At 38.4% G+C, this 16,090-nt stretch overlaps 1 protein-coding gene across 1 annotated transcript in view; it reads left to right on the top strand.

Moving 5' to 3' along the window:
- The window catches only part of HMCN1 (hemicentin 1), a 203,021-nt gene that overhangs the window by 39,081 nt on the left and 147,850 nt on the right, over positions 1-16,090 (top strand). Inside the window, exons 5-6 of the mRNA XM_075509138.1 lie at positions 12,739-12,910; positions 14,657-14,763. Of these exons, the coding sequence (XP_075365253.1) occupies positions 12,739-12,910; positions 14,657-14,763 (279 nt within the window). The remainder of the gene's footprint in view (positions 1-12,738; positions 12,911-14,656; positions 14,764-16,090) is intronic.

Genomic DNA, 16,090 nt, shown 5'->3' with positions numbered 1-16,090 from the left:
GGGATGTTGTAAGGTATTGGCAATGATGTGATGTGAAGGTGATCAAAAGGAGGAACTTCCCTGAGGATTTATCGTCCAAAAGTTAGATAGGTTAAAAGTCAGAGGAGAAGAAATTAGCTGTTGGGACTGTGCAGTTCCTGACCTGCATTTTGCAATTATTTGTGTATGAAGGGTAAAACTTCTCTCTGTGAGACTCCATGAAATCCCTTTATACAGAAGGGATCATGATACTGCCAATGGGAAATGTTCTTTGCCAGGACTGAAGTTTTAGGATAAAATTTTTGTTTGATTGTTTTGTTTTTGTTTTCTTCTGGTTTTGGGAGGTAGAAGTAAGCAGAAAGAGCAACTTGTAGGTGCTAGGCAACACTGTGTTCTTAAGTGGAGCTGGCATGCACTGTTCTGTCAGCTGTGTGCCTCTGCTTTCTGAACTTCTTGGTGCTTTCCCATTTCTAAGAATACCAGCTTCTGCTTGAATGGTTAGTCCGTCTTTGAATTTTGAGTAAGGTTTTAAGCAGGGAGTTTCAGTAGCCACTTTCACCTCCTTCCTGCTTCATCTCGGCATTTCCTTTGAGTAAATAATGGGCTCCTCATCTGCAGGCTAGACAGCCCATGCCCTGCACAAGAGCCAGAGATTGATATCAACAAGTGATGGTATCTGCAGGTGCTATTCTTGCAGGGTTTTTTGCAGGGGGAGTAAAGAGTACACTGCTCTATATAATTGCATCTCCTTTCAGTGGCTGCAAGGGATCACCTAGGTAAAAAAAAAACAACCCTCTACATCACTTTCAGAAGTCTTCCACAATAGCTGCTGAACAATTTGTATTAAAATCAAAAGCAAAAGACTCTGAAATAATTTTAGTGATCATTGACCTTACATAAAGCTGTGTCTAGGCTAATGGTCTGTGAAAATGAGTTTACCAAAATGTTGTCATCCCAAATATAACCTTCACTGCAGATTTCAGTTCTGGATCAGAAACCCTGTTTTCAAGGACCATATCCACCAATGGGTGGATGCAAATGAACGGGAGATGTAGTAGTAATCTGCATAAGCTGTTTATGGTATATCCTTCGGGCAAGATTCAACAGAAATAAAACTTTTCTTCCTTTTTTCCAAGTAGTCAATGATGTGTAAAGAATGAAGTTTATAAATACTAAAACATATTCACTCTTCTGGGCCTAGAGACAGCTACTGCTGAATTGTAGATTAGTAAAGAGCTACAAAGTCACTGACTGTGAATACTCTGCCAAACCAATGTCTTGTTTTGTTAAAACATTTTTGATTGTTCTACCCCCAAAAAAACCTAACAAAGCTATTTTTAGTGTATGAAGTTTCAAACCATTACTGTCATCCTTGCCCTTTGTGCATTGTGGAGAACGAAGCAATATTATAAGCAAGCTACAAGGAAACACAACAAAACAATACTTGATACTTATCCAATGATTGTGTTATCGAGAAGGCTAAGAAAACTTATTGCCTTTTTTCACTTCTGAAAAAGATGTTATGATCTCAAATACTACAATTAACTTGGTCAAAATTATTGTCAGTTGACAATGTTGTGTTGAGTTCCGTCCAGCAAAGCGTGAAATATATAAGTATCTCCACTTATTTGCTGAATGAAGCTCTTCTAACAGAATGAGAGGAAGGTCATATTTTGACAAATTTGTCATGGTTTCTGTGCATTGGATTAATAAGAATATTCTTAAAGCCCAAAGCACAAGTTTTGTTTTTATTTTCTAAAATTCTTCTGGATTTCGGGTATTGGGTGTACCATCATCTCCAGGGGTAACTCTGTACTCAAAAACCATGACAGGTTTATAATAGTAAGAGACCAAATATGTTTCCATCATATTTGGTAAAATTTGATGAATTATCTGATTACAGGTCTGTAAGGGAAGAAAAGTATTTTGTGATCAGAGCCCTTAGAAGGGAAAGGTTTACTATTCAAATTTTGGTTTTGAAGTTCTATTAACAACTTGTGAATACTACTGTACTTAACTACAAATTAATTTAAGTAGTCTTCAGTTTGAAATTTTTCAAACTGGTTTCTAGTTTTGAGATTTTTATCTTGCTGAGTCAGTTCTAAAATGAATGTCCTTCTCTCTGAAAGAACGGTAGCATTCTCACTTTCTCCAGTGTCTTGGAAAGGTTATTGTGCTTGTTTTATCAAAGCATTTATGTCCTGATCTTGAAAGGTGTTTCTGTAGGGTGAGATTTCCTTGACTGCAGTGAGGTTCCGTGGCTGCTTTTGTAGGCTCAGGTCTTAATTTGCAGTAATTGCTCGAAACTAAAATGCATTGAGCATACTCATCAAACATGGGTTCAATTCTCCTGTTAAGAACAGATTATATATTTTCATAACCATATCCAATTTTATTTGTATCTTTCCAGAAGGTACTAATTTTGACTTGAACTGAAGGTATGTTACACCACACTTACTTATTCCCCTCATAAGGGAGTACTGTAAGGAAATTCCTGTAAATTCTTGTGATGCCCAAAGGTTTGTACTGATGCCAGAACTGGTGTTAAGATGAACAGTAATGATCAGCAGAGTATGAATTTGGTACAGCTTAAAAATAGTGGAGATTGATTAGTCATTGGTGGTTCAGATCGTGCCTCCAGGTCATTTTGATTGTTTGTGGTAAAAATGAGTCATTACTGTGTCTGATGAATTGAACTGATCAGTATGGCTAAAGCTGGGAGCTCACAAGAACTGAGCTAGTGAGTAGTAGTTTTCCATTTCTTTTAGTATTAAAACACTTACTTGATTTTTCTTATTCTAACCTTCCTGTAAGAAGGAAAAATTTTCTCTAGACTGCTTAAAAATACAGCTTTCTTACTGATTTTTAAAATAAGTACAAATGGATGTTCCATATATAGAACATTGATGGAAGGAGAACTGAGAATTACTGTGAAGGAGACTGGAGACATGGTGTTGACTTTGGTGGAAAAAGGGCATGTTGAGTGACTTGAAAGGTGGATGAGACTAGATGGAGAGAAAAAAAAAAAGAGTTTGGAATTTGGGTGAGAAGCCTGTGAATAAAAGCAGTGATGTGAATGAGAGGAGATTGGGAGGGGACTGAAGACAGGGACAGAACAAGACTGGTAACAGAACATGTTAAAAGGAATGGTGCAAAAGGGGTCATTCGTGTGGGGAAGGTGCAGAAGGTTAGTGTCTGTAAGATCATGTGGATCTGGAATGGAGTCCAGTATTCTTCACACTCATGAATGCTTTGCTGTGAACAGAAGTCTTCAAAACCCACTGGAAAAGCATCCTATTTCTCCTGGCTGTTAGTCCTCACAGAGGATGGCAAGCTAGGAGTTAGGCCTACATGGCTCAGGTTAGTGTTAAAGGTCTGTAATGTGTATGAGCCAAGCATATGTTTGGATGATGCTACATGAGGAAGCAATTTTAAATTTTGTTTTACTTTGTTAAAAATGTAAAAGGCCCCTCCACTGCTTTACAAGAATACTATGAAGGTGACAAAATCAAAAGCTCAAAATTACACCTTAGAATTAAGGTTTCTTGCATACCCCTGTTTCTTTTCCCTCTGTCCCAAACACTCAGTATCCGTTTTCATAGAAAAAGAGGGAATGGTTTCACAGGAGAGGTGGCTGAATGCTGCCTTGGAGAGTACGCTTCTACTCTGAAGATACATATTGTACAGTGAATGCCAAACAAGGAAGGAAAAAAACCCAATACTTACAGCTGTCCTTTCTCTGTTTTGTATGGAACTTGGATTCTCTGGAAAAAATAGACTGTGATCACATATATAAGACTGTCATAAAGCAACTGCAAAAGGATGGTTTAAAGACAGTTGAAAGCAGGCAGGCTTAATTCTTGTGTTTCCTAACTTTGAAGAGCTTGAGATTCAATGCTAATAAACGTTTCAGTTATGTGTTTTTTATACATGTAATTATAGTTATACCCATAACTTATGATTTATTTTCATAGTATAATTTTCACATGCACTGTCTCAGTCATATTTTTAGACATGCATTTAAAAGTATTATTAGAATATCTTTCTCTTTGGGTGGAAGTATGAACCTACATATATTTAAGCAATGAAACAGTTAACTTCAAATCCTGTTGCTTTGACTGTTTGAGAAATATTCTGGAGACCCAGAATAAACAAATGGGAATAGAGACCATGCTCTATAGATTTTCCAGGTTTTAGTATGCATTCCAAGAAATGACCTGAGAGCAGGGCAGGTTGCAAGAACAAATTCTCTGGAGAAGTGTTATAAATTATTTCTGTATTTGCCCTTCCCCCTCTAATAATATTCATCAAGTCACATTTTGGCAGAACAACAAAAGCTGCTGTTTTGGGGGCTTTCTGTAACGGTCCCGGGGGTGGGGGTGGGGGTGGAATCTACTTCCAAACCAGTGTTACAGCAGTATTGTTTGGAATGACAGGTTTGGGAAATGGATCTCCCAGAATTGCCTATTGAACTTCGGGGAAAAATTTAACTATACAAGCAAGTTACTGCAAGATTTAAGACAGCCGGGTCATTCTGTTGCCTTCCATTTTCATTTTTGAACTTGAAAAACTCTCAAAAACTGAAGTGGGGTCCCACTCTGAATTTAAGACCCTTACTCGATCTCAGTATCTTCTACTTCTGGTATATACTTGGGTTAAAAACAAAGGTGTTCTTGCTTTCTTTTTGCTGAAATGGCAGTTGCATAACATATTCTTCCCTGGGATGATGCATTTTATTTTAAGGGCAAATTCTGCTGTAGGAGAACTCCTTAGTAGCCTCAGGGTCATCAGCCAGCCTGCATATGATTCATAAACTGGAATTTTAGCTAAGGTTTACAGCAGTTGCTGTAGTATCTAAGTACTTCATTGCTATATCTGTTCGCGTAACGCTCCTGTGAGATAGAAATGTATTGTTGTTCCCCTTTTGCTTAAGGAGTGTGAAGAGATTAAGGTGGTGTGGCTAATGTGACAGCTGGGCAGTTATGCAAAGTAATTGCACAAACTAAAAATACTAGAATGAGGACAGAACCCTTGTCAACTTAGTCCATGTACAGTTATAGGAACTGGAGGGTCTAAAAATCATACTTTATATAACTAGATCAATATGTATTTTATATAAGGAAATACATTGCCATATGCCTAAGGTCAGACATAGTTAGCATAATGTGTGCTTGAGAGCCCATACCTAATGTTTAGTGTTGGTTGGACTTCTCTGAAGATCTGAGCCAGCCCCACTTTATATTTTGACCTATTGTGAATTCAAAATGTGTATGCCTGCTCTTCAGAAATATTAGACATTTTCGTAGCCCTACTTCTGTTTCATAGATTTTTTTTTTTAGAAGTGGAAGAAGATGCAAACTCCTTAAGATATATATATTTTTTTTCTTTCAATGTAACAAATGGTAGGAGCTACAGAAGTAGGAAGTACTTCTTTTAGAATCCTGGCAGTCATTTGTATTTGTATCCTCATCTGACTACCTAGCTGTTGGAATGAAAGAAGAAAGACCAAACTCCCATTAAAGGTATACTGGGTGGAAGAGTTCAATCCACTAACCCCTACCTTCTTTGGAAAAATCCATGCTGACTGGTCCCTGGCACCTTCTACTTCATGTGCCCAGAAAGATAACAGAATTAAGTGTGTGTCATTAATACTAACAGATAATTGGAACCAGAAGAACCTCATGATGTGCTTCAAGAGCAGATAAATGTTCTCATTCTGTGAGATACACAGATAGAAACCTAGTATCCTTGAAATTCATGTTATACATCTGAGATGAAAGTATGGTAATACTTGTCTTTTAATTTTACATCTATTCCATTAGATAAATTACCAAACTATACCAGATGAGTAAAGGTGTCTAGAAAACTCTTGCATAGTGGAAGACTGTTTTCATTAAGAACAAAAACCAACTTGGTAAAGATTTAAAAAAGAAAAGTTTGAGCTAAATCTCTGTTCTGGACTCAGATTGGATCTTGGTAAATGTTCAAATATTTCTACATCACCAGAATTTGTTTCCATTGCCTGCAAATTATCTCATTTCAGCAGGGACCATAAAACTTAGCGTGTACTCAGCCATCCAGTTGAAAATTCCCTTAATTTAAACTCAGCTTAAATTGATCTAAAAATCCAAGACTGAGAGGTTTTTATCTTTGAAGCTGACATTTTGAAGCCTTCTGAAAGCAAAGGGCTGTTAAAAATAGGTTTGTGTTGGGTTTTTTGGCTTTGAATGTGTGTTACTGCTTTAAAGAAATAAGATTAACTGCATTGAGTTCACATTTATATGATAACTCAAACCTTAAATTGGTCTAGTGGATTTGAATAGTTTTTGAATGAACATTCTTATTTGTAAAATGAGTCAAAGGGAATGGAGGGAGGAGAGTAGAGATGGAGGAAAATGTTGCCTTCCCTTGGAAAGAGAACATAGCTAATTCTCAGTGCTGATATTTCTTAAAGAATCTAGTGATACCAGTTTTGGTGGTCTTCTGTTATGTCAATACTAATTTTTTTTTATTGTGCTCTAGTAGCTTTATGTTAAGTGTTCTGTCTCAGACATATCATTTCTCTCTGTTAAAAAGTAATTTTAATAACAAACTTTCCCAGCTGTACTGGGAAATGCTGCAAGGAATCACATTTGGTATGCAGCTCTGGAAATCAATCAAATCATTGTGATTTACAACTTCTGAAATGTGTCATCTTGTGAATGCGTACAAAATTATTTCTGTTTTTATGCGGACATCTGGATCATGTAGTGGTAGTTCAATCACACTTTAACTTTGACAAAGCAGTGCGGAAGCTAACCCCTTGGACCCATGTTTTCCATTACTAACGACTCAGGGAGACAGCTTAATGTGTGCCCTCCAGGTTATACTTTTGACCCAGTTTGATTGTGTACTGATGAACTATTTAGTGGACTTTATCAGGGAGGCTTAGCTCCCATTTCTGGTAAGGTGTATCCTCACCTTGGTGAAAACCAGCGTGGTCCCATGCAGTGAGCCCTGGGCTGGATTGTCTCACCAAAAGAAGACAAAACCTAGAGTTGGTTCCCTTCCACACCTGAAAATAGTTAATGCCTGGTCTCTGCAGAACATGCCCAAGAGATGCCAACAGTCTGTGATTTGAAGAAAGGTGGCTCAGCAGAAGTTGAAATCAGTGTTTTTATGCCAGATACGTTTCTTCTGTTCAAAGACCAGTAACTTTCCTTAAAATAATCAGAGTAGCATCACAGTTGCAGGTATACTGGTTGTTTCAGCAACGGACGTGTGAGGAGTTGGGGTGCAAGGCAGGCTCTTCTTTTCCCAATGCTGTTTGAATTGGTGTTGGTATTTTTGTTTTGTCTGAATTGACTTTATGGTTAACTGAAATTACTTCTTTGTCATTGATAGGGGAAAGGAGTATAAGAGGATTGGATTTACTTCACTTTCTTTACTGAAAATTCCTTTTCTAATTTGAAAGTGTTCTTTATTCTTCTCTTAAAGTACACTAGACTGCTGTGTATCATTAAATAACTGTTGCTTGTGTTTCCAGTGGTAGGCTACAAGGTATAATTTACCTTTGAAAGAAAGTGAGCTTTTGGAACAATTTCCATGGCTCAGCTCTCCTATCTGCCAAAAAGGATATCTGGAGCTCATAAAGGTATTTCTTCTGATTGGATTTTTATTTTGAAATAAATGGTTGCGTGCTGATAAATTTCCCACTGGAGAGCCTTCCCACTTGCCTCCCAAGTTTGTAAAAGTAACAAGGTCCTGCAGTGGCTTGAAGTGAACTATGCTGTATGAAAGCGAGATTTGTTGTAAACAAAATTAATATGATGTAGTAGACTAAGAGATGTAATTAGGAAAAAAAAAAAACCCACAACAAACACTAAAAAAGTTTCAAAGCTGGAATCACAGAATCACAGAATCATATAGGTTGGAAAAGACCTTTAAGATCATCGAGTCCAACCATAAACCTAACACTGCCAAAACCACCACTACACCATGTCTCTAAGCACCTCATCCAAACGTCCTTTAACTACCTCCAGGGATGGCGACTCAACCACTTCCCTGGGCAGCCTGTTCCAATGCTTGATAATCCTCTCGGTGAAGAAAAATTTCCTAATATCCAGTCTAAACCTCCCCTGGCGCAACTTGAGGCCATTTCCTCTTGTCCTATCGAAGGAAGGAAGAACCTGTCTTAACTTCTTTTGCTGAAGTTGTGTGCTATGAAGTTTTGGTGACTGTGGTTTTAAGACATTTTCCCCTTCTTTGGGTTGTTTTCAGTCCAGATCCTTTTAATGATTCTATGATTCTAATGATCTGGCTTGCAGCATGATCCCAGAAACAGATAAGTAGGGGCAGTGAACTTTAGGAAGGAGAATGAGCACTTGCAAGGAGGGAAGAGAGGAATTCTTTATGCTGGTTTCACCTCACCTGTGCCTGTACTCATGAACTACAACATAGGAAAAACAACACATAAAACCTGAGCACCCCAAGGAAGTAACCAATGGCAAAATGATAACTTGGCTCCAGGTGCATTTTATAATCAGTGTGACTGCTGTTAGGCATTGTTTTATATCTTTTGGTAAGAGCTGCTGGAATAGTGTCATTGCCAGTAATCCGCTTTCAAGATGCGTTTTCCTTGTTGTGGTTGCTGTCAAACGTCAAAATGCTTTGGGATCACTGGAATCATGTATGCATGTATGCTCTCAGTTAGTAATTTTATCACTATAATTATAAAACAAACTTAAATCAGCTCTCATTCAATGCAGAAATGGGTTAGAGCAATCTTGAACAGGTATCTTGTGTTGGTTTATAATATGGAGAGATGGTTTGTAAGCTTTAGTAGTGCTTACAGATTGACCTAGGTAGAACTCCATGTTTTTTCCATCTGTTGTCTATTCTAGCTTATTTTCACTGTGAAATAATAGTTTTAATAGAAAACTGAACAAATTATAGAGAAACTTCTCTCATGAGGCTAGAGTATGAGTGAGCTAAATCACTGAAGGCTTGGATCTTCTAACTTTTCAAGCATGAACAGTAAGCACAGAACTGGCCCAGTAGTGCTGGATGGGTAGGTTGCCATCTCCACCCTGCCAGCTGCTGGGGTTGCTGCTCAGGAAGAGGCATGTCAGATTGATGGTCATGAGCTGGGGATGAGGTAGCAATGACTAGGAGCCCCAAAAAATGTGTCATGGGAGCGAAAACTGTTACCTAATTTTGTGTGTGTGGGGGGTTTTTTTTAAGTAATTTGGGAATAACAGATTTCCCCCCCCCCATCATATCTATGTTACAGTGTCATTTTACCAAATTTTCAGGTATGTAATATTAACCCTTCTGAGCTTAAGAAAGAAATAATTTTGTGTACATATACCAATGTGATTCTAATTCTTATATATATTGGCAAAGCTCCTGCAACAATGCTTTACCTTGTGACTTGATTTATTTTGCTTAAGTCTCTTCAAAGGAGTTTAAGCTAGGCTGGAAAATTCCTTTCTTCTGAAAATTCATATAGGTTCATTAAATTTTACAATTTGTTTAAAAACTTAACTGTGGAGTTAAGATCCTGGAATTAAATGGAAACCTTTCCATATACCTAGTACAAAAAAGTGGCATACTCATCTCAATATAATGTGAGTAGAGCAGACTGAAATTTCTTTTGGAAACATTTTTGGGCCAAAATGTATAATTTCTAAAGGTAAAACTTAAAATTAGCTGCATGTTTTTGAAGCCTTGTGATTCCTGTTCCAGGCTCATCTAAAGTAAACAGAGTTGCTGCATAGCTGGTGTCACTAGCTGTTGTGGAAACCATATTTCTTGGGTCATGACACTTCAGGGGTTTTAAGTAGTATAGTTAATTTTACTGTGATTTTTTTGTATGTTCTTTTTAAAGTATGCCTAAGTACCTTGCTTATGCAAACCCTTTTGGAGAGGGCATGCAGCACTGTTGTTACATGGTCAATGCTGTTTCACTTCATGTTGTGTTGGGAGTATTCTGCATGTCTCAGGTGAGGCACTACTAATAGTGGAGGGATAATAACTTATGAAAACATGCCCCCAGCACTTCAAATGCATTTTGAATGATGCTCTTCACTTATTTAAACTTCTTTCACATTTGCAGAAAGGTTGCTGGGCATTCATAGCATAACATATAAGAACAAGTACACTTTTATTTAAAACAGGCTGGAATCTAGTTTCTATCACAAAGTTATCTCGCACAGAAACCTATGGTATAACCCATTTTTATGGAAAAAGTATGCAAATTAATGCCTAACAAGCCATGGAAATGAAGCTCTTTTGAGCTAGTGTCTTGAACAGGTCCTAGAGCTAAGGACTTGCTCTTAAGCCCTCCATTGCTGATGGATTATATGTCCAGGTTAGTTTAGTGTTGGTTTCCAAGTCTTGTGCACTGACCAGTTGAACTGGCATAATCGAAAACTCCTTTAAAAGATGTTTCTGAATGCAACGATGGTTAATTGTAACTTAAAATCATGGTTCGATATTACTGTGAATCATATTCACAATGTTACACAAAACTGATATTGCTTCAATGGGATTAAAAAAAAATATGCTGCAGCTCTGTGACCCACAGAATTGATGTAGTATAATTTATTTTGGCAGGCCAGGTGGTTTTTTAGGGGAGGTTGGGTTTTTTGATTGTGGTGGGTTAGCCTTGGCTAACAGCTGGGCTCCCACTCAGCTGCTCGCATGCTCCCTGCAGCTGGGCAGGGGGGAGAAAATAGGAGGAATGGGGTGAGAAAGCTTCTGGGTCAAGATAAAGACAGGGAGATCGCTTACCAATCAGTGTTGAGGGCAAAGCAAACTCAACTTAAGGAAAATTAATTTGTTTCCAATTAAAATAGAGATTTAATTACTCATTCAGGTAGTGGGAAACAAAGACAAGTATGAACACCTTTCCTCCCCCCTTTCCCAAGCTCAACTTCACTCCCGACTCCTCCTCCCTCCCCCAGTGCCACAGGGGGATGGGGGTTGTGGTCAGTACATAAGGGTTTCTCTCTGCTGCTCCTTCCTCCTCACACTCTTCCTCTCCTTCACTGTGGTCTCTCCCACAGGCTGCAGTCCTGTCAGGGAAAATCTGCTCTGGTGTGGGGTCCTCCACGGGCTGCAGGGAAATACCTGCTCCACCGGCTCTCCCCTCAGGCTGCAGGGAGATCTCTGCTCCGGCACCTGCAGTACCGCCTCCCCTCCTTCTCTCACCTGCAGGGTACTGCAGGGCTGTTTCTCACACTTTTTTTTTTTTTCCCCTCACCCCTCACTGCCTAGGCAGCATTTTACCGTTTCTTAAATACATTTACACAGTGGTGCCACCGCGTGGCAGAGGGGCTCCGCTGTGGCTGCGGTGGGGCTGTTGCAGAACCGACTGGGACCGGCTGTGTCCAGCATGGGGCAGCTCCTGGTCTCCTCCCACAGAGGCTGCCCCGCTGCCAACACCTTGCCACCGAGACCAAATACGTGGATAAACCAGGTTATATAAACAAATTTTATAGTAGTGTCATCTGTCTATATTATTGTAATGGTATACTTGGGCAAAATATAATTTCATCTTCTCTTGTCTACCACAAACCTGAGGTAAACCCTGTATGATGTGCTTTGGGAAATCTGGCATCACTTGCATGACCCCATTTCTGTCAGTCTGGCTCATATTAGTGGTGCTGAGCAATCTGATAGTGCTCAACTCCAGACTTAGTAGTAGTAGAAAGAGTGAGACCTTAGACTCTGTCTGGGTTTTGGCTACCTTTGTTATTTTCTCTTGAAATAGGCGATAATGTAGATCTCTGCTTTGTCTTTTTTTTTTTTTTTAATTAACCATTGATTGAAATTGTTTAAAGTTAAGGACTATAATTCTATAAGGCGCACACTTGGTTTTGGTCACACGAATTTCTCTTCCAAAGCATTGTTCCCCTCTATTCTGACCTGTATGCTGTGCCTAATAGTAATGTGTATTGGGTGTTTTAGGGGGAAAAAAAAAAAAAAGAAAAAATCCATAGATGGCAATTACTCAGTACATCTGGATGAGGGAGTTTTCCTTCTTGCTTCAGGTAATTAATAGTTGATGACCAGAAATATGCATAGATTTGTATCCCTAATTCCTTTTTAAAAGTGTACGTGTGGATGTTGTGTAGAGGTGTATCCAGGTCTGTTTCTGTACTCCTTTAAACATAATGCTGATCATGGCTTCAGTAATATCTTGTATTAAAATTGCATGTCTCTTAAGTATTAATGTTTTTAAAAATATATTTGCCCTAATGTGGCAAATAAGCCTATTCACTTCAGAACTGACAACTGCACTGGTAACACAACATAGTTTTGGCCCTTGTTTTTCCAGGCTGTCTGTTTTGTCATATCATGTATATTGATTCTTACATTGAACGGTACAAGTTGAAGCATACCTTTGCTTTGATGTTGGTGCTTTGTTTCCTGTATATTCCTGGCATGCTGCCTTCTTTTCTTTCTGTATTCCTGTGCTCTTGTGTGTTCCTGATACAAGTTGAAACCCTGTTTGTGCTGTCTCCAGAATATCTTGTTGAAATGGATGCATTGGGTGATTGTATTAGGCAAGTCCTTTACCAGTGTGTTTGCTCAGGGTGATATGGTAGCTGCGTGTCATCAGACAATAGGATCATAGGTGAAAGGAGTGATCTTCTATTATAATAGAAGTTAACATGGAATCTCTAAAAGACAGTAGAGACAGTATTTCAGCAGAAGTATTTCAACAGCAAATACTGTTGACAGTATAACAACAACTGTTGTTTTCTCTTCTAGGTGTTAAAATGGGTTGAAGAAGCAGTTCAAGCCTCCAAAGTGCATCTCTTGTCTACAGACCATTTGACCATGGCTGTAAATACTTGGCAGATCCCTTTTGATCCAAGTCTGAAAGAGGTTACAGTGTCCCTGAGTGGTCCTTCACCAGCAATTGAAATTCATGATCCATTAGGTGAAGTAGATTATACCTTCTTTTGTGATAGCAAAAAAAGTAAATGAAAAAGACAAATCTTCTCTACTGTCTTCAGTAGGGAAGGCCATATTTGTGATTCATAAATGTCTTTCACATTTTGAAAACTAGTATCAGGATTTCAGGATATTTTTAAATTTTATTTTATTTTTAAAATATAGGATCTTGAATATATGCACTTCTGGTATTTAAATTGTTCCCAATGTTCCATTTTTTTTTTTTAACTTGGAGGAAACTGGAAATCCTCCCTATTCAGACCACTTAATTGCATCTCCATCTACTCTCTTACTGTTTGTCCTTGCATTCCAAATTTCTGGACAGTTTTGTTTTTCATGTATTTATGTAGTCACTGAACCATCATTTAGGGGTTATACATGATGGCTGGTTTTTATGTGGTGAAAGGTAAACCAAGGTCTGGATTCTTAGAACTATAAGAGCATTCAGAATCAAACCCTGTCTCGTGCCAATTTCTAGCTGAATACTCTGTGATGGGAAATGCAATGACAGATTTGGATGCTAATTTGTAACTGAACGTATCTGGAACAAATCTACTGTCCATTGTTATGTTCATGCCTTAGGAACCTGGAACAGCACTCCAGAAATAAATTCAGATCATACTTTGTATTCTCTGAATGACTTTTGGCTAAGGATACAGCTTAAGTTTTAGTATCTTGGAAATATTTTATGCATAGGATGGGTTCCCTGCAATATAATCCTGTCTGTCCTCCACTCGGGCATTCTTCTTTGTTTACAGGAAAGAAATTTGCTCAGAGTCTCTCTCTTCAAACCATGATAAAACACAATCCTGGGCGCAACTGTCAGGCTTAGCTGAAGCTTTGACCCCATCTATATGTTTTGCTTTCCTCATAGGTCAGCACCATGCATCTAAATCTATGTAGTTTCACTGAAGTTAGTCAAGACATGTCTAATAAGGTCTTAAAAATTGACACTGGGACATCCCATTCTCAACTTAACCTTTCCTGTCAGTGCTCTGAAAGAGCTAGATGTGTTTTTTAGTGCTGATGGTACTTCATAGTCAGCCTTGAGGGACCAAAATGCCTCTGTAGAGAACCAGTTCCTGCATACAACCATCCATATATTTGTATGCACAGGTATACATATAAAGTGTGGTATGGTGCAGTATGAAAACTTGCACTCTTTTATTGATGCCTATGATGTCTAACAGGCTAAATTCCCTGTGAGGATCTTGTATGCATTCCCACCCTTAGTCACATGCTAATGCCCCTCTGTCAGAAGAACCTGGCTTATCAGTATTTTTACTTGTGGAGTTTATGCTGCTTGAAATAGGTCTAGATGATGGAAGAGTGAGTGGGCTGGCAGGTAGGTTAGGGTAAGTCTGTTCTAAGATCTCCTTTGAGGGAGTTTGCTTCTGTACTGCCTCCTTTCGCTGAGAACTGAGTGTTTTCTGTGAAGAAGAGAATTTGTTTTGCTTACAGTTTCTGGGTTTCCCACAGCTCTGTATTGTTGCAGGCTGTATTAAATTTCCTAAGTGAATGAAAAGAGTGAAAATAAACGAACATTTTTAGTATTCCGGTGAAGAATTACAGGGAATTTTGACTGTTGTAAATGTCATTGACCGCTAAGTAGCGAGTAAGTCAAGTATCAAAAATAATTCAGTACAGAAGAACAATATTGTATTTACTCTGTGGGTTTTTTTAGGCAATACTGTGTTTACTCAATACTGTATTTACTCCCTGTTTTTTTTAGGCAAGCAGATCAGTAAAGGATCAGGACTGAATGAATTGCTAAATATCCACAACTCTGCAAAGGTAGTAAATGTCAAAGATCCAGAGCCTGGAATGTGGACAATTAAGGTAAAGTTATTGCAGAAATCACGTATGACTTGTCCTGTAGCTTATAAGGGGGTTCTATAATGATTTACTATGTTATTTATCATAGATACTTGTAGATGAGTTTGTGTTATAATAAATGCCCTTTCTGACCTATGTGTTGTGACATATTCTGAAAGCAGTAGTATAAAATTCTTATCAAGAAGATGACTTATTAGGTGTTACTATCTTAAGTCAAATCCTTAGGTCATCCTTTTTCCTTTGGATGGAAAAAGGATGAAGTGAGCACCAAATTTTTGGAGTCTAGTGAGCAGACACTCTCTGTAGAGAGCATGGGCACAGACGGGCTTTGCTGTGTACAGCATGTTTGGAGGATTGGGAGATGATGTGCACTTTGCAGGCCAGAGATTTCATTAGCAGGTTTGCAAAAGCAATAAATATACATTTAATTCAGACTCCTTATCAGTAAATTATTTGAATAGTACAGTATGTAAATAAATTTGTTCATGTGAATGCTATCCTAGCCCATACAGTTACAGAATGGACCCTAAAGGATTTGGAAATCTTAAGAAGTTAAGATCAACATGATTAGCAGTAATAACCAAAAAAGAAAGGATCATTAAGATGCTGCTGAAATGATCTTCTTGGAACTGACTGTAGCAACTTAACATGACCCTTGATCTAGCTCCCTATGGCAAAGGTTGCTGCTCCCACAACAGTCTGTAGGAAAGTTCCCAGAGTGTTTGGCTGAAGGCTCCTTACACTGAGCATGATCAATGTACACTGAAACAGATGAAGAGCAATCATACCTGCTGGTTCTGAGAATTGTAGCAAGCAACCAGCTCCTAGGTAATGATACATTAACATACTCATTTCTCAAATGAAAGAACAAAATGTCTAGTGATGAAAGAGCCACTTAAAACTGTGGTTCTATGGTATTTTCTCTGGGTGACAGTGCTAGTTTAAATGTTTGCTGTTGGCCATGTGTTCCTGTGAGTGCCATATCATGGTTGTGAGGCATGTGGTGAACAAGATGTGTAAATGCAATAACGTCCAAGAACACTTATGACCTGTTGCTACACAGAGCTGGGGGCTGTGAATTGAAGCCAGTGTAGCTGAAATCTTTACCGTTCACAGATCAATAAATGTATGCATAAAAGAGGTGTAAATCAGCAATAGAATATGGATTGCTTAGATTAGCTTTAACGTCTAATTTAGCAGAGATTCAAGTTAACACAGTATATCAGGCCAAAAATTGCCTACCTGAAACCATAATAGGGAAAAGGGATGAGCAAGAGCACTCTTACTATAATGCAGTAAACTGGAAGATGAAGCTTAGGACTTGGCTAGC

Source organism: Mycteria americana, chromosome 7, assembly GCF_035582795.1.
Source record: "Mycteria americana isolate JAX WOST 10 ecotype Jacksonville Zoo and Gardens chromosome 7, USCA_MyAme_1.0, whole genome shotgun sequence".
Classification (NCBI taxonomy): Eukaryota; Metazoa; Chordata; class Aves; order Ciconiiformes; family Ciconiidae; genus Mycteria; species Mycteria americana.
The sequence above is the reverse complement of the archived record's forward strand: the minus strand, read 5'-3'. Positions and strand labels throughout refer to the sequence as shown.